Genomic DNA, 22092 nt, shown 5'->3' with positions numbered 1-22092 from the left:
ATAAACAAACAAATAAATACATAGTGTGTCAGGTGGTGGTAAATTCTTTTGAAAAAAAGACAGCAAGATTGGGGGCAATAAGGCAATGAGTGCTGGGAGTTATTTTTATGCATAGTGTGGTTAAGGAAGGATTCCTTGATAAAGTAGCATTTGTGCAGATCTTGATAAAGTGGCATTTGTGCAGATATCTGGAAGAACTGAGAGAGCAAATGAGACTGCTTGGGGTGAGAATATTTCAGGCAGTGGGAAGAGCAGATGAAAGGAGGAACCAAAAGGAAGCCAGTGTAGCTGAAGAGAGAGAAAGTAATAGGAGATAGGGTCTGAGAAGTAATGGGCAGTTAGATCATAAAGTCATACAGACCTGCATAGGACTTCAGTGCTAACTTATAGAGAAATTAGAAATCATTGAGCGTTCTGAGTGAGGGAGTGACATTTTTACATGGTTTTCAATTTTTTATTGTAAAAACATCTTCAGTGAAAATCCTTATAATACTATTATGTGTAGTTTATGTGTAAGATACATTTTAGGTTTTGTTCAGCTTACATAGGTTTAGATTTTACTGTCAAAATAGTTGAAAAGTTTCTGAACCTGAGAACAATGTCAGTTATAGATACTAATTATGATATTAATGCTTCAGTTTTGTAGATTAGTAAATTTTTGCTTCCAGCTTTTCTGTGGCATGAATTTTTACCATGCTGAACTTCAGTGTCTTAATAGACCATTACTATTATTGAATTCTTCTATGGATCTGACACCTAAAGTATATTTACAGTTGCATGTTATACTGTATATAAATTTGATATATAAATTTCTAACTTATGAAACAGGTAAGCTAGGAGGTGACTATGATTATAATCATTTTCCAGATGATTCAGGTCAAGATTCCATTCATCAATAGCCGTTTTTCTTTGGCTCATATAAATGAAGTCATTTCACATCGCGTTAGCCAATGGATGATGCCAGAAACACTCTTTTTCATTAGGCCACAGTATCTTAAGTATTAGGAGAGAAAAAACAACACTTAAACTTTCAAAGTGTTTTCTAACAGTTATCTGTGTTCGTGTTCATATGAAGTGGATATATAGGCCAAAATGAAGTAAATAAAAATTAGATTTTCCATTTGCTTTTGGAAAGAACTGTATATATATATATATATATATGTGTGTGTGTGTGTGTGTGTGTGTGTGTATATATATATATATATATCAAATTTATCTTTTAAATTATGAATTTGTTAGTTTCTTAGCATAAACTAACTGGCCAGGGGTGAACTAGCCCTGGAAGGATATAATAAAAGGAGAGAGAAGATAAAGTTAGGTAAGAATTAAATATCCACTATGATTAATGCAAATAAAAAGAATTCCTCAGATTTATTTATTCAGTCACTTGGGATTCAACAGTGCTTAATGATTACTTACCACAGGAATATTATGTAATGGGGTTTTGTGGGAAAGGTGGGTCAAAGAGATTTAGAAGCTGTTACAGGATTTGGTTGAAGAGATGGAGCACAAGTAATTGATTTAACAGTTAATTGAAAGTTGGCTGAATTTTGACTTGTATGTATTTATACATTAAGACATTTTTCAAACTTGTGTTTAGCAGTACTTATTTATACTCAATAAATGTTTATAGATGAAATGAATAGGTACAGAATTTCAAAAGCAAGTTAAAATTGATGTAACTAAATTTTTAAAATGGTTTAAATGTTAAAATTGTTTTCATCACATATTTCCCACTTTATTAATAATTAACTGTGGCAATGGTATTCTAACAGTGAAAAAATCTGTAGTAGTTACAGAGATAATGACTAATGAGTGGTTGTGATAGAATCTTTGCTCTAGGGAGAGCCCCAGCTGTAGAGCTAGACTTCCTGGGTTTGAATCTTTGCCCCACCACTTAAGTAAATGCAGGGTATAAGCCAAATTATGAGACTTTTTTGTCCTCATTTCCCAAGGTGTAAAATGAGATTACTGTGTTACCCACCCTTGAGTTTGTGGCAGGAATAAATTTATACATTTAAAGCATGCAGAACAGTGCTTGTCACTTAGTAAACTAGTATTGTCTAATATTTGATTATTTGATTAAACATCACAGAAGCAATAATAAGTTAATATGTGTGCTTACTTTTTTGCTGGTCTTTTTTCCCTGTTCTTGGTATTATTTTCTCATTAAGCATAAATCCTTCCTTTTAAAAATTCAAACTATTAATTTTTAGATGATAGGTAAGCATGTTTGGGATCTACTCTTCTCTGTACTTGAAATATTGTTGTCCTTTAGCCACAATAGATTGGAAAACATTTTTTAAAAAAAAGTCATGTAATTAACTATGACTTATGCATTACCTTCATAATAGCCTTTTTATGACATTATTGGAGTTGATCAGCTATTTTTTCAGACATTTTTAGTGTTACTAGTTTAACTATTAGAAGTCTGCTTTCTTCCTTTCTCATACATAATTAAAGTTTGTGTTTAAATTTTTACATGATGCAATTTTTATAAAACATAGCACATAATCCCATTATTTTAATGTTAGTTTTCTTTTATAGTTTAATTTGATGAAAGAAAAAAAATCCCTAAGTACAATTATATCTTATTTATTCATTACTAAAATAATATATCTATATATTTAAATTTGCTGCTGTGGAAAATAACAGCTTTTGATACTCATATTGCTTCCTTTTAACAGTTCTCCTTTCTGCCATCTTATGCAATACCATGATTTTATTAATTCTACCAGTTGAAACCTGTTTTTTCCATTTCCTTTGGTCCCTTTCTCTCAGTATTGTTCAAAGACTATCTTTCTAACGTCGGGGTAGGGTGGAAAAAAATGTGGGAATTGGAGTCAAATTATCCTGGGTTTAATTGCCTTTAGGTGCATTTTCACCCGGTAAACTACAATATCTTCATTGGTAAAATCTAATTAATAATATACACTTCACAGGATTGTTGGATGAATTTATGAATGAATGTAAAAACAATATACAGCCCCAGATACAATTAGGAAGGTGCTTAATGCACATTTGGTTTTTGTTCCTATTCTTTCCCCTTTTTCTCCATTTCCTTTTCCCTCTTTTTTTTGTCTCTTCCACTTTTCCCTCCCTCCCCTGCCTTCTCATGAAACACAATTAACCAACTTCTTTTTTTTTTTTTTTTGAGATGGAGTCTCACTCTGTCTCCCAGACTGGAGTGCAATGGCACAGTCTCGGCTCACTGAAACCTCTGCCTCCTGGGTTCGAGCAATTCTCAAGCTCAGCCTTCTGAGTAGCTGGGATTACAGGTGCCACCACCACACCCAGCTAATATTTTTGTATTTTTAGTAGAGACTGGGTTTCATCATCTTGGCCAGGCTGGTCTTGAACTCCTGACTTAGGGATCCACCCGCCTCGGCCTCCCAAAGTGCTGGGATTATAGGAGTGGGCCCCTGCGCCTGGCTACAGTTAACCAACTTCTATAAGTATCTGTTATGTGCCATGGATGTAGATAACCTGGAGTAGTAGACAAGAGTCTCTGCACTCTTAGATCTACGTTCAGCAAGCAGAAAATTGCAGTAAACAAAGGATTAACAAGAAAACATCAGATAGAACTAAGTACTCTGATGAAATTGATCATTAATATTCCTTAGGCTTCAGTATTTAACACTCAGTCTTCAATTTGTTTTGTTTTTTTTGTATTCAGGTATTGGTGGATTTTTTTTTTCTTTTGTCATGATTTAGACATCAATTGATTGACACCCAAATGTACATTTTCAAGAAAATTGGGAATACTGGAATACCATTCCAGATAAAGACAAAAAATGAAAGCAGAGAGAAAGTTAAGTGATTTAAACAGTTTCATGCAGAAAAGGTTAAATGTAGTAAAACACTTTAGTTTATTGAGAACAATTTCATTATTATTTATATACCAATTAGATTTTCTTCCTTTGATTTTCTTTTTTAGATTAACTGTTTACCTGACAGAGGTAGTATTACCTGGCATTCATTTTGTGTTAATTAAAAAAAAAAAAAACTTTGGACTATGATGATATAGCTTAATGCGGGAATATTGTTTGAGAAACTGAACAGAAATTTAATTACCTGAAAAAGGAAGATATTTAAATGCATTGCTGATTTGCTGTAATAACTTAAAAAAATTTTTTAAACCTTTTTTCTTTCCTTACATTGTTCTAATGAAATAATACCTGTTAAGAATGAAATTGCTAAAGAAATTTCTATTGATAGATTAATAGTTCTTTTTTCCTGCCTATGCAATAGTTTTTGGGTGCTCATTAAAAAAATTAATCAATCAAAAAGTAATTGCTTGGCATGTAAACCATCATATAACATGTTCAAGTCATTTTGTTACTATTTTTTAAAATAATTTAATTTTCTTCAACTTGAAAAAAGTCATTCCAACCTATACAATTTGGTTGCTAATCTCTCTATTAAACTGAATAGTATTTGTTTTAAAATTTATATTTGAAGGCTAGGTGTGGTGACTGGCTCATGCTTGTAATCTCTGTACTTTCGGAGGCTGAGGTGGGTGGATCGCTTGAGCTCAGGAGTTCTAGACTAGCCTGGGCAACATGGAGAAACCCTGTATCTACAAAAAATAAAAAATTAGCTGGGTGTGGTGGCACGTGCCTGTAGTCCTCAGGAGACTAAGGTGGGAGAATGGCTTGAGTCCAGGAGGCAGAGGTTGCAGTGAGCCAAGATCACATCACTGTTCCCTGGCCTGGGCAACAGAACCAGACCCTGTCTTAGAAAACAGACAAACAAAAATTATGTTTGAAGGTGTTGCTATCTGGCAACTTAATTGTGGGTAGAGTTTTGACAATGTATGTAGTGAAGGATTTATATGTTTTTATCTCCAAAATCTTATGTTCTGAATTTTGAAATTATTTTATGACATTAATTTCTTTAATTGAAAGTTTTTATAAAGAGAATATGTGAATGATTTATTGCCTCATTTGGTACCAGATGAATTTTAAATCCTATTTTTTATTATAGTATTATGCAGAAAGTTGTTTCTCATTATACATATTTAAAAGCTTATGGATCCACTGTTAATTTTTTAAATCATCGGTTTACTTGGCAAATCACAGATGAAGGATGTGATCTGAAACTAAGGAAAGGTTTTCTCTATCACAATTTATTTAGAGAGCTTTGAGAGTAGAGGCTAAGTTTTCTTGAAAATTCTCAAGGTTGTGTAAAAAAATCATTTGTTCCTTGGAAGGAGAAACAACTCATTCAAAAAGTATCGGTTACACTTCTATTCTGTATTTAACTATACGGTATATGTTATCAGAGGACTATAAGAAGAATATAAACAAATTCAAATTTTTAAATCTGCCTTCTTTTTGAAACTTGAATTAATGCTGTCATACTGGTGATATTAGAAAAAAAACATTTGAACAACTAGAAGGGTACTACATAGTTAAGAAACAATCTTCAGAGAGACTAATAGGAGCACTTTGCTGAAGTAAACGCCTATGTATATGTATTTATATATGTATTATATATACTTATATATATTAATAAAATAATATTTTGAGAAAAACAAAACTTTATATGTTAGATAAATATCAGTTTTGATTTTAAACTTGTGCTACATAAAGAGGAAATTTCAGATGTATTAAATACTCAAATATTTTTTAAAAGCCACAAAACTACTAGAAGAAAATATTAGTGAGCATTTTCCTATATTGGAATTAAACTGCATTAAATTAAATTAAATTCAGTTTAATTCCAAATTTCCTGTGTTGAAATTAAACTGAATTAAAATGCAGGATAAAAACTGGGAATAATATGTGCTGCTGATGTTACAAAGTATTAATGTTTGTAAATGTATAAGTAGATCATCCAAATTGGTTTAGAAAAAAGTAATGCACCAATTAAAAATGGACAAAGATTATGAGTAAGATATTCATAATAGATTAAATATAAATTTTTGTAAGAATATTTAAAAACTTTTCAACTCACTAGTAATGAAAAGAATGATTAAGAAATGCAGTTATAAAATAATGAGCTATTAAACTTGTCTATCACCATCTACAGTGGCTTTCTTCCAACCTTTCTCTACTCTAGCCAATGTTATCTTTTAAAATTTCAAATCAGTCTGGTTATAGTGGTCCCAGCAAGAATGGAGACAATGGCTTTTTATGACTTTCAGGGGAAACACCAAATTTCTTGACCACACTTAGCATAATTTCCCTATTCTTTGGAAGGCTTTTACTTTTTTTTAAAAAAAAAAAATTTGTTTAAAATTTAATTCCATTTTAGATTCAGGAGGTATACGTGCAGGTTTGTTACATGAATATATTGTGTAATGGTGGGGTTTAGGCTTCTGGTATACCCATCACCCAAGTAGTCAACATTGTACCAGATAGGTAATTTTCAACCCCCTCCGCTCCTCCCACTTCGCCCTTTAGGAGTCCCCAGTGTCTATTATTTTCAGCTTTGTGTCCAGTATACCCATTGTTTAGCTCCTACTTATAAGTGAGAACATATGGTGTTTGATTTTCTATTTCTGAGGTTTTTCACTCAGGATGATGGATCATGGCCTCCAGCTCCATCTAGTTGCTGCAAAGGACATTATTTCATTATTTTTTTATGGCTGCATAATATTCCATAGTGTAAATATACCACGTTTGCTTTATCCAATCAACTATTGGTGGATATTTAGGTTGATTCCATGACTTTGCGATTGTGAAAAGTATTACTATAAACGTATGAGTGTAGGTGTCTTTTTGATATAATGATTTTTTTTTTTTCTTTTGAGTAGATACCCAGTAGTGGGATTACTGGGTCAAATAGTAGTAGTTCTATTTTTAGTTCTTTGAGAAATTCTCCATATGGTTTTCCATAGAAGTTTAACTAATTTACATTCCCACCAACAGTGCATAACATTTTCTTTTCACCACATCCACACTAACGTCTGTTGTTTTTTGACTTTTTCAAAATAGCCATTCTGACTGGCGTAAAATGATGTCTCATTGTGGTTTTAATTTGCATTTCTCTGATGATTAGTGATGCTGAGCTTTTTTTTCGTATATTTCTTGGTCATGTGTATGTCTTCTTTTGAGAAATGTGTGTTCATGTCATTTGCCCACTTCTTTTTTTTTTTGTTTTCAGATGGCATCTCACTCTGTTGCCCAGGCTGGAGTGCAGTGGTGCCATCTCGGCTCACTGCAAGCTCTGCATCCCAGGTTCACGCCATTGTACTGCCCCAGCCTCCTCAGTAGCTGGGACTACAGGCGCTCGCCACCACGCCCAGCTAGTTTTTTATATTTTTAGTAGAGACGGAGTTTCACTGTGTTAGCCAGGATGGTCTCAATCTCCTGACCTCGTGATCCACCCGCCTCGGCCTCCCAAAGTGCTGGGATTACAGGCGTGAGCCACCGCGCCTGGCCTCCTTTGCCCACTTTTTAATGAAGTTGTTCATTTTTTTCTTGTGGTGTTTCAGTTCCCTATAGATTCTGGATATTAGTACTTTGTTAGAGTCATAACTTGCAAATATTTTCTCCCATTCTGTAGATTGTGTGTTTGTTCTATTGATTGATTATTTTGTTGCCTAAAACTTTTTAGTGTAATTAAGTCCCATTTATCTATGTTTGTTTTTGTTGCATTTGCTTTTGGGTTGTTGTCATAAATTCTTTGTGTAGACCGATGTCTGGAAGAGTGTTTCTTAGGTGTTCTTCTGGAATTTTTATAGTTTCAGGTTTCCGTTTGAGTCTTTAATCCATCTTGAGTTAATTTTTTATATGGTGAGAGACATCTAGTTTTATTCTTTTGCATATGGCTAGCCAATTTTCAGAGCACCATTTATTGGATAGGGTAGCCTTTCCTCATTATTTTTGTCAACTTTGTCAAAGGTCAGTTGGTTGTAGGTAGATGGTTTTATTTCTGGGTTATTTTGCTTCGTTGATCTGTGTCTATATTTGTACAAGTATCATGCAGTTTTACTTATGATATGGTTTGGCCGTGTCCTCACCCAAATCTCATCTTGAATTGTAGCTCCCATAATTCCCACGTGTTGTGGCAGGTACATGGTTGGAGGTAACTGAATCACGGGGGCAGTTTCCCCCAGACTGTTCTCATGATAGTGAATAAGTCTTACAGGATCTGATGGTTTTATAAGGGGTCTCCTCTTTTGCTTGGCTCTCATTCTGTCTTGTCGGCTGCCATGTAAGAAGTGCCTTTTGCCTTCTGCCTTCCACCATGATTGTGAGGCCTCTCAGCCACTTGGAACTGTGAGTAAAGCTTCTTTTTCTTTGTAAATTACCCAGTCTCAGGTATGTCTTTATCAGCAGTGTAAAAATGGACTAATACAGGTTACTATAGCCCTGTAGTATAATTTAAAGTCAGATAATGTGTTGCCTCCAGATTTGTTCTTTTCGCTTAGAATTAAACAACAAATTTCATTAAATGACCTGCCTAAAGGGTTTACCTTGTCTGGCCCCTACCATGGACTTTTTTTTTTTTTTTTCTTGAGACAGAGTCTCGCTCTTGTCGCCCATGCTGGAGGGCAGTGGCACAATCTTGGCTCACTGCAACCTCTGTCTTCCAGGTTCAAGAGATTTTCATACCTCAACCTCTCAAGTAAATGGGATTACAGGCGCCCACCACCAAGCCTGGCTAATGTTTGTATTTTTAGTAGAGACGGGGTTTCGCCATGTTGGCCAGCCTGGTTTTGAACTCTGACCTCAGGTGATCCACCTGCCTCAACCTTCTAAAGTGCTGAGATTGACTACAGGTGTGTGCCACTCTGTGTGGCCCCATGAACTCTTACTAATCTGAATGGATACTGGTTATAATCACAGACCATGCTATGAAACGAGCAAAACAAGAAAGGAAGATATAAGGGTTGAAGGCCTGGGAGAAAAATTTTGGGGGTATTACCTGGGATGGTTGTATCAATTGAGTTATGAACAAGTGTTATTGGAGTAAGTAACTATCAAGTGTGGTTTGAAATCTTACAGGTGAAGAAGTTCTGACTGGTAAGTTCCAAGTTACAAATGGTAGAATGAGTTACTGAAGTTAAGCATAGATGAGTACTTTCGGAGGTGAAGCCATCCGAGGAACTTTGAGGCCTTGAGTATAAGAATCATTTATGATAATGCTGGGGGTTGAGCTGGAAAGAAAATAATCTTAAGCTACTTGCCAAATACCTCAGTAAATGAAAGGGAATGTCCGAGAGGTAGATGAGAGTACTGAGAATGTAAATGTCCACAAATGGTTTCATTTATGCTATTATTATACCTATTGCATCTCTTATAATTATTTTCTATATAAACTTTTACTGCGTAACACAGTACCTGGCAAAGAGTAGGTACTCAATAAAAATTTTTTGAACATGCTTAATGTTGCAAAATGAAACCATCAGCATTTAGGTAGCAGTTTTTACTTAAATGTGTGACGCTCTCCACATATTCCTTGTATATAAATACCAAACAAAACCAAAACACTCAGCTAATGTATAGGGGTAAATTAGTCTGGAATCTGTGTGATAAAGTAATAAACTCATAATTCTCACAGAAAGGGAAGGATGCAGAGTAGTAGTCTTGACTAACACATCATTTATAGATAGGCAAAGTAGAAATTTGGTATGCTATGTTATTTAAGCAGGGCCAGAATGTCCTCTAAAATCTCTTAGCCACAACCACTACTTTGGAAAGCCTATTGGGCAGTACGTACTAAAGAAGGAAATGTGCACACCCTGTGACTCAGTATATCCGCTCCTGGATATACACCCAATAGAAATACATATATAGTCTTTCAAAAAGGCATGTACAAGAATATTCACAGGAGCACCATTTATAATGACCCCAGGTAGAAACTGTCCAAATGTCAATCAATAGTAGAATACATAAATTGTGGGATACTTACCCAATGGGATACTCTGCAGTAATGAAAATAAACATTACAACTACATAGAGCAGTATGGCTGAATCTTACAAAAATAATATTAAGTGAAAAGACACCAAACAGTACATATTCTGTGATTCCATTTATATGGAGTTCAAAGAAAGGTGAAAGTAGTCAATGACATTCGAAGTCAGAATGGTGGTTCCCCTTGGTGGAGTGGGTGTACAGACTGAAAGGGGCCACACAAGAGACCTCTAGAGTATAGACGGTGACTTGCTTCTTGATCTGTGTTCTGCTTGCAAGGACTTCTTCAGTCTGCAAAAATGTATAACCCGCACACTTTTGATATGTAAACTTTGCTATATTCATCTTGTACTTCAATGAAAAATTTTAGACAAAAATTGTTCTAACTTAACATAGGACCAAAATGAAAGCATGCTTAACTTCTCTGTCTCTCTCTCTCTCTCTCTCTCTCTCTCTCTCTCTGTCTCTGTGTGTGTGTGTGTGTGTGTGTATGTGTGTGTGTACATGTGTGTATGTTAGTTTGTGTGTTGAGCTTTCTATGGCTATCTTTTCAGAATTATCTGGGAGAAGGAGGAGCTTTTTAAACTATATATGCTATGCTTACTTTTCTCTGTTACCCACTCTCTAACCATTATTATTACGTTTCTTCTATGGACCATGTACCTCCTCTTCTTTCTCTTTTACTGAGAAACTATAGTTCGCTATTATTTTTGATTACAAAGTGTTGTATTCTTCAGATCTCTTGTGGCTGAAAAATAATGACTATTGGGCAAAGGATTTTTGTCTTAAAGATCCTTATTAAATTCTGAATGCCTCTTGGAGAAGTAGCATGTTAAGCATCATCAGACATTAATATGTACCTCAAATCAAGGGCTTGGGGAATTCAGGAGCAGTGGAGTCAGCATGGAAGTGGATAGCACAAGCATGTGAAATCATACTTTGAATGGTAGTCTTTATTCTGATAGGCAGGCTAGTGAGGGGCATAGTGCTGGAAGGGAAGGTGAAAAGTTGCTGAAGATTAATTTAGCTCATTTCACAAATTTGTGTAAGCCTAGCTCTTTGCTTTTCAAAAGTAGTTTAGATTAAGAGAAATATATAGGAAAAAATAATTTAGAATAGAGGAGAAGACTAGGGAAAAGTTCTTGAAATTTTAGAGAGAAGAACACATTTCTTTTCTGTAGTATAGCCAGGAATGGTGGTGGCTACAGGTGTAAGCAAATGGGTTTAGCAAAGACAAGGAGGGTATGGGTTAGGCATGTAACTTGGAAGGAGTTGAAGTAAAGTAGGATGTGGATTATGAAAGACACCTGGTTTCAGAAGTCAGTGAACAAAGGACTAAAGAAGGTCAGGTAGAGATGGAATCCAGTTAGTAAGAAAAAGCTTTAGTTGTCTTTTGAGAAATTTAGTTAACCTAAAGTCTCCAGAACCTTAGTCATTACAAATAACTATTTTTGGCCTGGCCCAGTGGCTCATGCCTGTAATCCCAGCAGTTGGAATGCTGATGCAGTTGGATCACCTGAGGTCAGGAGTTTAAGACCAGCCTGGCCAACGTGGTGAAATCCTGTCTCTACTAAAAATATAAAAATTAACCAGGCGTGGTGGTGGGCGCCTGTAATCCCAGCTGCCCTAGAGGCTGAGGCAGGAGAATGGCTTGAACCCGGCAGGCCGAGGATGCATGAGCTGAAATTGTACCATCAAGATTAACACTCCATCTCAAAACAAAAACAAAAACAAAAAAACAAATAGCTACTTTCTGAAACTCTGGTAGTTAAATGGCTCTTGTTTGTTTGTTTGTTTGTTTCATAATAAGGCGCAGTTTTTGTGGAGCCTGAACATTGTTCTTATTCCACAAAGGACTTTTGTGTTTTTTACAAGGGGACAAATTACTCTGTCCTAATTAAAATTTAATTTTGGCGGGAACTCTTTTCTTTCCCCCAGTTTTTTGTTGCTAAGGCCATTAAGGAAGAATTAAGAAAGAGGTGAAGGAGATATATGTCAGAAGAAAGGTTGCAAGATAAAAAGGTGAGGGTAGGAAGATCAGTAAAGAAAGGTGAGGAAGATGAAAGGTAAAGAACAGGAGAGAAAGAAAATACAGAAATGGGAGGCAGATAAAAGGACAAACAAAAAGGGAGTAGGAAAAAGGAGATGAAAAAGAGGGCCTGAGGTAAGAAAAGCTTTTCATTCCCTCTTCTCTCACTTTTCCCATACTCCCCTGCTTGACTCAGGGTACTATGATATGACCCACTTCCCTCTTCTCTCCTGCTTTACTCTCCAGGTTTCCATTTTTATTGACTACTGACTTGCGAACTTTTCCTCTGTTTCTTTTTTAAACTGGAGCTGTACAAGGTAAGAATTCATAGACAAAAGGCATTGATTATATTTGCATTCTCAAATTAAAAATATTTGGAATTTAAAATAAAAATATTTATTGAACCAATCTTACTTAAAGGTGTCAAAACTCTTCCTTTATAGTTTAATAAAATGTAATATATAGATATAATTTGTGGTTCAGATACTTAGGAAAATTCATTATTATACTTGATTCAAGTTTTACGTCAGGAGCATAGTACAAATAGAAAATTTGTTTATCTGTACTTACGTGATTCATTCCAAATTGTTGATTCCCAAAAGCTTTTATTGGGAGGTATTTAATAAGATAAAATGAAATGGGAAATATAGATATTTACCTTAATAATTTAGGCAACCCACCACCCCGACACCCCACCGAACAGAAATCTGAAATGTAATTAATTGTAGCATTGGATCGGGAGGGACCTGGATGAGTATAGACTTGCATTATATATATAGTTATTTCAATTTTCTATTAATTGTGTTGTGGGTATTTAGATATAGCTTATGTTAGCAGTGTTATATAATTATTACAGATAGCTGTACCTTTTGATATAGTGAGCCTTTTCCAATTTTATTACTTATAAAATATTCATAGTCTTTGCTATTTATTAGGCTCAAGTGTAGGTATGTTATTAGAAAAGAAAATTGCCAGATAACTCTGTCATGTTCGCTCATGGGTTGGGTGGCATGAGATGAAATTCAAGTAATCTTGAAAACTGTTACTGAGATTCGTTTTTGTTCTCCTTTTGTGTGTAATAGAATTATATAGACTTTTTGGATAACTGCCATCAATTTCATATTATATTTGATCATGTTTTCCAGGATTTAATTCCTGTATTAAATCTAATACAAATTAATTGAACATAGGATTCTGTATTTTGATCAGTTAGCATTTTCTAGTATGATACAGTATTCTGTATCATCTTTTATTCATATAATTGTCTTTGTGTATTAAACATGAATTTAATCAGAAAATTTCATTGCCAGGCTTTATAAAATAATAATGACAATCCACGAGGCTTTCTTTTATTCCCAAGGACTATGATACAAAGGTAATATATAGATATGTTGATTCTGACTTTTTGCTAGCTATTTAACTCAACAGAAATTAATAAGTATGTGCTTTCTAGCTTTTAATGACAGCATACAATTTAGAGGCCTAATTTTAACTTAGTGGTTGCTCATTATAATTTTAAAATTATGCTGAGGAATTAAATCATAATTGTTTCTATTTTTAAGATAGGCCATGCTTTTAAGGTGATGGAGTAATTATTGCAAACACTTAAGATAATTTGGTATATGGGAAGTAAAACAAGCATGGACTAGTCACACTAGACCAATGAAACACTGGTCTTTTGTTCTCCACAGGAATATGAAAGTCTAATTTAACTTTTTTTCAGATAAGTCAGTTTAGGTAGAGTTAATTTAATTTTTGTCTGCTCTTCCTTATTGTTTTCTTGGGCGATTTGGGGGGAAGTTGCCTCTTTCCCATTTCCCAAAGTCAGAGACAGCTTTGATTTCTTGCTGAGTAGGTGTATGATGTAACTTGTGATTATAACTGAAAACCAAAGAACACAAGGGAAGCTTCTTGTTTGCTTCTAATTTTCCTTAGAGTCAAACAGATGAGTAACAGGAAGTATGAAAAAGCTGATGCTTTAAGCTTCAGCTTTATCACCTCTAAGAAAGGTAGCTCAGTAGAATGACCATGTCTGGGGGTCTGAAGACGCCAAGGAGCATGATGTCACCAACTCTTGGTAATCAGGCTTTTGTTTTAAATTGTTCAGTGGTAAGACTGTTATAGCTCCCTGAATAAGTAAACCTCACATTGCAGGGCTTTTTGTAAAAGATTTACATGCTTGTGTTCATTTACTCATTTATTCATTTCCTGCCTTACTCCCCAGAGTATTTGAGGTAGCTAATGACAACAACATTCGGGAAAATATAAATATAAAATAAAATGAGAACCAGGAACAATGTAAGTTGTAACAGGATATCAAGACTATAGTTTATAGGATGTATGTATAGTTACTACCCTAGAGCTATTATTTTGTCTCTAAGCTTTCCAAAGGCCAAAATGAAAAGGGAGATAAAGTCATATAACACTCTTAAGTAAAAGAAAGCATGTCACATTGCAGGGGAAGCAAAGCTTTTCATTGTATTGAGCCCTAATAGAATTTCTTACTGGAGGCTTTAATTCTGACTTTTGTAGTGGCAGTGCCCTTTACAATATCACTAAAGCTAATGTAAGAAGGAGATTCGTAAGGCCATCTCTTGCAGAATCTAGAATCCATCAGTGAAAGTGGAGGCCATGACATCAAAATGGTTCTATATGGGCCTAAGAATGCAGCAGTCTCTAAATTGATTTTATCCAATAATATAATCTAGATTTAGAATAATGGGGTGGTGGACTGGGTGTGTTTTTTAACAATCATTTCTTAGTGTCACTTCTCTCCTCTCAGCTGAAGTTTGGATATGCAACAGATAATTGTATTCTGTGGGGAGTTCTCAGTTGTATTCAGAGGGGAGTTCTCTCTCGATTGCAGATATTCTATACTTGTTTGAGGCTAGATCTGTAAAATTAGTACGATTTATTAGTTAATTCATTAGCTGAGTTTCAAAAATTTTGAAGCTGTATTTTTAAACAATTAGATATTTTTTATGTTAAACATAATGTTTATGTTTGTGAAATTATAACTCCCACAAATTATTCAAGTCTTTTCCCTTGTTAGGATTAAAAAATATTGCTGATGATTGAAGGGTAATTTTTAGTGTTAAACTTCAACTTTTGCTAACAATTTTCATTTTACATTTTACTCATTGATATCTTACTATTTCTACCTTTTTTTTTTTAAGTCGGAGTTGGATCTTGTAGTTGGTTATCTTGATTTCACTTTGTAGAGTTTTTTGATAGCTTTATAGATGATCAGTATTTCTGTAGGTTTTATAGATGAGTAAAGAGTACAGAAAATTTAGCTATTGTATGAAACATGTTCTATTTTGGAGGGAGGGTTTTTCTAAACAAATTTATTTGGTAGCTATTAAAATGGAAAAATTTAAAGTTTCCAAAAGATTCTTTGAGAGATACTTAATTTGATTCATTGACATTTGTCAATAAAGCCTCATAAGTAATTTTAACATGCCATTTAGCAAAAATTACTAAAAGAACTAATCCTTAATTACTCTTCACTATGTGCTAAGCAGTATGCTATATATGTAACATACTTTATATACTACTGGCAAACAGTCCTGCAAAGGAGTTATTCCAGCCCTTCAGACAAGAACATTGAAGCTTGAAGAGATTAAGGAACTTTATCAGAATCGGTGTGGCAGGTTCAAACTCAAATAGAAACTTCCTGACAGAAGTTTTTCTGTCAGAGAAACTGACAGAAAGTTTCTCTGTCAGGAAGTTTCTATTTTATACAATCAATGTTGCATGGTTACTAAGCCAACAGATGTGTAATCAGAGGGACTTTAGTTCAAATCCTCTGTGCTATTAAAGTATCACCACAGGCAAAATCACATAACCTCTATGAGATAAGATTCCTTACTGGTTAAAAGTGGCAAGTCATCTCATAGAATTGTCTTGAAAGTTAAGTGAAATAGCGCTTGCAAAAATGTTTAGTACAGTGCCTGATATATAGCTAAGTTCAATAAATGGTAGCTATAAAGAAAGAAGATGTTTCCTTCATGCCTCCTAAGTAGAGTTTTCAGTATTTTCGTTTTGGAGACAACAGTCCCCTTAGCATAGATATTTTAGTTCTTTTTAGTTATGTAATACCGATAGGTAAGAAATTACCAGCAGGTGGAGCTCAGTGTCAGAAAAATCAAATTTCTGAAATTGAGGTATTTTATCACCTTGTTTTAAAAATAAAATTAAATGCATATAGTTTTAAAATTTATATGTGAAGCCCTTCCTTTTTTAATCCTACCTACCAAAAGTTATCACCCTGCAACTTGGTTTTTAAATATGTAGAAAGAATGCTTTTGTTATAATTATTTTAAATCATTTGCTATATCTGGTGTCATATATAAGGTATGACAGTTCATTTGAATGAATAAGACATTTTTAATGTGAACTTAATTTATAAAGATTGTCTTTGATCATTTCATACAATAATTGGACTGATAATCTTAAATTGAACTTGACAAAACCCTCAAATCTGCCATTCCTACAGTCTTCTTAGTAAAGGGTATTTTCAGTCAATTGCTTAAGTCAAAATCTTGGGAATCACCCTTGTGTTCACTTTTTTCCAAATCCTATTAGCAAGTTGTCTTGATATTACCTCCAAAATAAATCCCAAATCTGACCTCTTGATAACATATCCATTGTGATCATCCTAGTAAATTCACCATAAGTTAAGGTCTGAACTACTTCAGCCAGTTTACCTGTTTGTTCCCTTACACTTTGTACATTTTATTTTCTGTATAATAGCTTGAGTTATCTTAATGTATAAATGAGATTTTATATTTCTCCTGCTTATGACCCTCCGTTGGTATTCCTGTATAACTAGAATAAAATTCTAATCCTCACCATGAACTCAATTAGATGATCTCATCCCTGCTTACTTCCCCTCATTATTTCCTACCAGTCCTCACCCATCACACTCCAGCCATTGAGGTCCTATTGTCCTTTGGGTACAGTAAGTTTCTTCTTATTTCTGGGCCTTTATGTTTTATCTCCTTTTAATACTTATTCCCCAGATCTTCATATGACCAACTGCCTTCTTTTGATAATTTCAGGTCAAATGATACTTCTTTGGGAGATCTCTGACTACTTCAGCTGTAATAGACCCTATCTGACCCCTGCCATCATTATTTATCTTATTGCCTTTTTCCTTTTCTTGCAAAGCACTTACTTTAGTATTTTTACCATTTCAACTATTAGTACAATTATTAAGAATTTACTCTGTGGTAGGTTGGTTCTAATAATTTACTCTGTGGAAGGTTAGTTCTAAATATTTCCATGCATTAAATACTAATATATGTACTTTGGTATGTATGAACTCATTTGATTATGGTATGTATGTATGTTTTTATTATCTGTCTTCTACTATAATCCCTGCTTGTTCCTCAGACTGTAGCTTTAAAAAGGTAGGCACTTTCATTATGTTTACTACTATTTCCTCTGCCTTGTACAGTGCTTGCTATGTAGAGGAGGCTAAGTAAATATTTTTTGAATATTGGACAAGCTCTTAGAACTCATATCAACAAATAGAGTCACCAAATATTTATGTAAAATAATCTCCTAGGGGATAGGGAATATTTCAATAGAAGAAATCATACTTGACTGATTATTCTTAGAGCCTTTTTTTAGTGAAGGTAGTGTATATAAAATAAGCTACTTAGGTTTCAGAAAATACATTGACAATGTTTTTTACCAAAGGTTACTAAATGTTAAATCACTGCTGAAATGGGAAATGGGCTTTTAGGATGACCCAAGAACAGGTTTAAATTCAGAAGCCAAAAAGTAGGAATAGATGTCTATTTGACTAGAAAAGTATAAAGAGCAAGGTCCCCCAGCAATTGATTATCACATCTGTTATGGTTTGAATTATGTGCCCCCAAAAGATATCTTTAAGTTGTAATACTCCATACCTGTGTACGTGACCTAATTTGGAAATAAGGTCTGTAGTTGTAAACTAGTTAATATGGTGAGCTCTAATCCAGTGTGACTGGTGCCCTTAGAAGAAGAGAAGAGAGACTGACATACAGGGAAGACAGCCATGTGAAGACAGAGGCAGATATTGGAATTATGCTATCACAAGCAAAAGAATGCCTGGGGCTACCAGAAACTATAGGAGGTAAGGAAGGGTTATCCCCTAGAAGTTTTGGAGGGAGCATGGCCTTGCTAATACCTTGATTTCAGACTTCTGGCCTCCAGAACTGTAGGATAATAAATTTCTGTTGTTTTAAGTCACCGGATTTCTCGTACTGTGTTACAGCAGCCCTAGGGAATTAATACAACATCTGTTGTGATTATTGTCTTTATAAATGATCTGAAAGAGGAGGTCTTCCTAGTGAGGTATCTAGATGATATTAAAGTTTTCTAGTTGTGAAGAGCAAAACCAGTGAGTACAGATGATGAACAAAGAAACACCAAAATTAGCTTCTCTCTGGGCTAGACCAGGCAACAAATCCAGCATCTTAAGAGTTTATATTCTTTGACTGTAAGCATTGATTTCAACTCATTTAATGTTGAAAATTGCCTCCAGATTTAATGTTTTATGATTTTATGAACCTGGGTAAGTGCCTGGCACCTAATGAATGCTTAATGAATATTTAAAAAATAAATAAGTGAAACCAATCAGGAAATAAAATATAGGAAAATATAATTTTATTTTAATGAAAATATAAACTTATTCTGGTATAAAATTCAAATTATGTTTACAGTTAGAGAAAAATGAGTGCAGGGAATGATTGAGAAACTGTAAATATTGTTTACTGAATGTATCAACACTTAAGTAGAAAAACAAAATTAATAAATTGTTAATTTATCTTTGGAGACTCTTTTTTTGGCAAAAGAATACCTTTGGTGAAATAGAGCAGGGACTTAATCTAAGAAACATAGTATAATAGTTAATTGCATAGTTTCTGGAACAAAGTTGCTTGGATTTGAATATGTGGCATCAGTCATTTTTTGGCTATGTAAGTTTGGGCAAGTTAAACTTTCCTTACCTCAATTTTCTCATCTGTAAACTAGGGCTTGTAATAGAAACTATTTCATAGGGTTAATGTGGGGAATTAAATGAGATAATCCATCTAAAATGCTGAGAACAATGCCTGCTCCTAAAAATTCTTTACTCTATATTGTCTATTATTGTTTATTAAATGTAAAATTTTATAAAATTATTCTCAGTATACAAAATGAGATTTATTTTGATGGACGTGGTATAAAGAATGATTGTTGCAGACAATAAAATATAAAAAGTGAATACCCCCCAAGAAAACTAGAGGAAATTATCCTAAGAGGCAAGAAAATTTAAAAAAAAAATTTTTTTTATTGCATCTAATTATAAAGGGAGCCAGAGTTTAAAGAAGGAGATGTTTATGTTAGAATTGTGACCCGGGAAAGTTTTACTGGGTAAGACTTTTGACTCTCTTTCTCTTTTCTGTTTTTCTTACTTGTTTTCATAAAGTTTCTTGAACTTTGGTCCATTAGAAAGAATGTTCTGTACAATACCTGAATATACCTGGCATCTAGTAGTTGTATAGTACAACATCTAGTAGTTGTATATTTGTTTTAAAAAATGAATGAATAAAGCAGAGATTTATAAAACAATTAACAAATTATTATAGAATAGGTTATCAAAAGTGGAGCCTTACTTTCCGATTAAACATTTATGGTTTTGAGTATCCCACTCTACTTCCTCTCTAGCCGTGCCACTTCATTGTGTGTTAAGTGTAGTACATTCTTGTGGCAAGGAAATTTAAAATTTTTATTTCTGTTTGGACCTTAGAGATCATTTGCACATACTTTATATTCTTTACCTTTGAACAGAAGAATTATAAAATATTAGAGAGTTATACCTCAATAAAAAATAAAAAAATTAAAACACGTTGGATTAAGAAAAGCTTTGTAGCACAGCTATCTGCAAGGTTTTGTTTCAAGAACTGCTTGAAAGTTTGGTCTATTCTCAGAGACCTTGAGATTAAAAACCTAAAATAAGAAGACTTCTATATGTTTCTTAGGAATAAAATCAGGTATTTTTATTTATCTAATTAAAAAAATCAAAGGCCAGGTGCAGTGGCTCACGCCTGTAATCCCAGCACTTTGGGAGGCTGAGGTGGGCGGATCACCTGAGGTCAGGAGTTCGAGACTAGCCTGGCTAACATGGTAAAACCCCATCTATACTAAAAATACAAAAAAAAAAAAAAAAATTAGCCAGGCGTGGTGGCGAGTGTCTGTAATTCCAGCTACTCAGGAGACTGAGGCAGGAGAATCACTTGAACCTGGGAGGCAAAGGTTGCAGAGAGCCGAGATGGTGCCATTGCACTCCAGCCTGGGTGACAAGAGTGAAACTCTGTCTCAAAAAAAAAAAATAATAATAATAATAAAAATCAAGTAGAACAGAGATTTATTTCTTAGATAGTGTATATTCACTTAATGTACAAGGATTTTCTCTTTGTTGCTTGAAAACGCAACATTTGTTGGCTGTATCTGTACCTTTAATCCAGAACTGACTAGTATACTTCCGTGCCAACAGGGGGAGATAGTATGAAATAGGAGATCCAGATTTGCACCTCTCTTCTATCTTGCTTTTGCCTCAGACAGGAAGGTTTGTTGGTAAATTGACTTCCTTGGGCCCACTGTCACTATCTCTTAGCTAAATTTTGAGATGGAGCAGAAAATGAAATGTCCTCATTGTAAGGGTCAGTTGGAGCCTGGTGTCGGCTCCCAATCCTGTAAAACATGTGCTTTAATGTTCAGCTCTGAGCCTTCCACATCAGAAGTCCACAGAGATCAGGTAAGGGGAAGTTCTGTTTCAGGCCTACTTTACCCAGGGCCTAGACATTATCTAAGAGTCCAGCAGGTCATCTATTTTATGCGGCTGCTTCAAATGGGGAGGATAATTTCTCTTGACTTCTGTATCTGGGGGTAAACAAAATTCTTTTGAACAATGCTGTCACTCAGCTGCTAAACCAAAGTCATTGAAAAAAATGAAAGTGGCTTCTTTTCCATTTGTATTTTATTTCATTTGTTTCCTTAATTCACCTCTCAGTTTTGAGAAAAATATGTCCTTTCCAGTATTTCAATACATGGAAGGTAAAAGACAGTGCAGTTTTATCGACTATTTGAGGAGAAACATGGCTCAGATTTTAAACTGAATATTCAACAAAGATAGTATTAACATTTCTATTTTTCAAATTTCAGTTTCTATTCTGGCTGGTGAGCTCAATTTAGCCTTGTTATTTTCAATGTCTGTCACCAAAGGAAAATAATAATGTTTTTCTTGAACATAGGTATTTAATAGTTGGTGACAATAACTGGTAAAGCTTTTCATTATGATATGTAACTGTATAATTCAATGCTAATTTTATAATCAGTGTTTATGGTTTAATTTAGTAACTTGGAATACACTAATTCCTTACTCTTAATGTATAAAATATAATTTCTGTTACTAATAGGAATATAGCCCTATTTTCAATCTGTTGTGTTGGTAAATAATTATATTTGTATGTCATTTGACAATTTAAACTTAATTGCCTGCATTCTCTTGAGTCCCTTATTTAATGCCTCTCTTTTTTAGGCTTTCTTTTTCCAGATTCACTATATTAGGAAAACCTAATTCTGGCCTTCAAATAAGAATTGTAAATGCCGAACAAGTTCATATATTTTCTTTATTTTGAAGATAGTTGAAATGCATACACGATTCTCGCTTTAATATTACTACATCCAGTATTTGGCTTATGGTGTTCCAAATATGTGTCCTATATTATTGGATAAGTACTGTTTGTAAATATAATGACCGTTACTCGTGTGCATAAGTTTTGCGTTATCTGGTTTATAAATTTATAAAAATATTAGAGGATGTTGAATCCATTGGGATTGTCTTCTCCAAATTATCATTTTATATATAATAATGTCTCTGAAGCCTGAGATAATTAACGACTCACATGGCTAGCTAGTGACTTGCATAACTTAAATTTTTTTAAGAAAAGTCTTGCTTTCTTGTTACTCTTCAATCTCTGATATATATTCTTTTATGCTTCTTTTTTAATATTTTTCTGTTTTTTTATACACACTGTCATCTTTTCAAAACCATTTTGTGCTTTTTATTTCTTGTTTTTGAAATTGTTCTTAATTCTCAAATTTTATTAACTTTTTTCTTTTATATTAGAATCTTCAATCTCTGATATACATTCTTTTATTAT

General features: G+C 34.0%; 1 protein-coding gene across 24 annotated transcripts in view; it reads left to right on the top strand.

Moving 5' to 3' along the window:
• The window catches only part of LOC105471095 (FER tyrosine kinase), a 692543-nt gene that overhangs the window by 409758 nt on the left and 260693 nt on the right, over positions 1-22092 (top strand). For 2 of the 24 annotated variants that reach the window (XR_011624808.1, XM_071098649.1), the window contains one exon: positions 12143-12213. The exons of 20 other annotated variants lie outside the window; for them this stretch is intronic. Coding sequence is in view for 2 of the 4 variants with exons in the window: in XM_071098649.1 (XP_070954750.1) it covers positions 12143-12166 (24 nt within the window). In the remaining 2 variants the exon portion in view is untranslated. Of the gene's footprint in view, positions 1-12142; positions 12214-13206; positions 13272-15609; positions 20685-22092 lie in introns of those variants that run through there. 2 more of the 24 variants (XR_011624809.1, XM_024789505.2) reach the window with 2 other exon arrangements.

Source organism: Macaca nemestrina, chromosome 6 (genome assembly GCF_043159975.1).
Source record: "Macaca nemestrina isolate mMacNem1 chromosome 6, mMacNem.hap1, whole genome shotgun sequence".
NCBI classification, from domain to species: domain Eukaryota; kingdom Metazoa; phylum Chordata; class Mammalia; order Primates; family Cercopithecidae; genus Macaca; species Macaca nemestrina.
The sequence above is the reverse complement of the archived record's forward strand: the minus strand, read 5'-3'. Positions and strand labels throughout refer to the sequence as shown.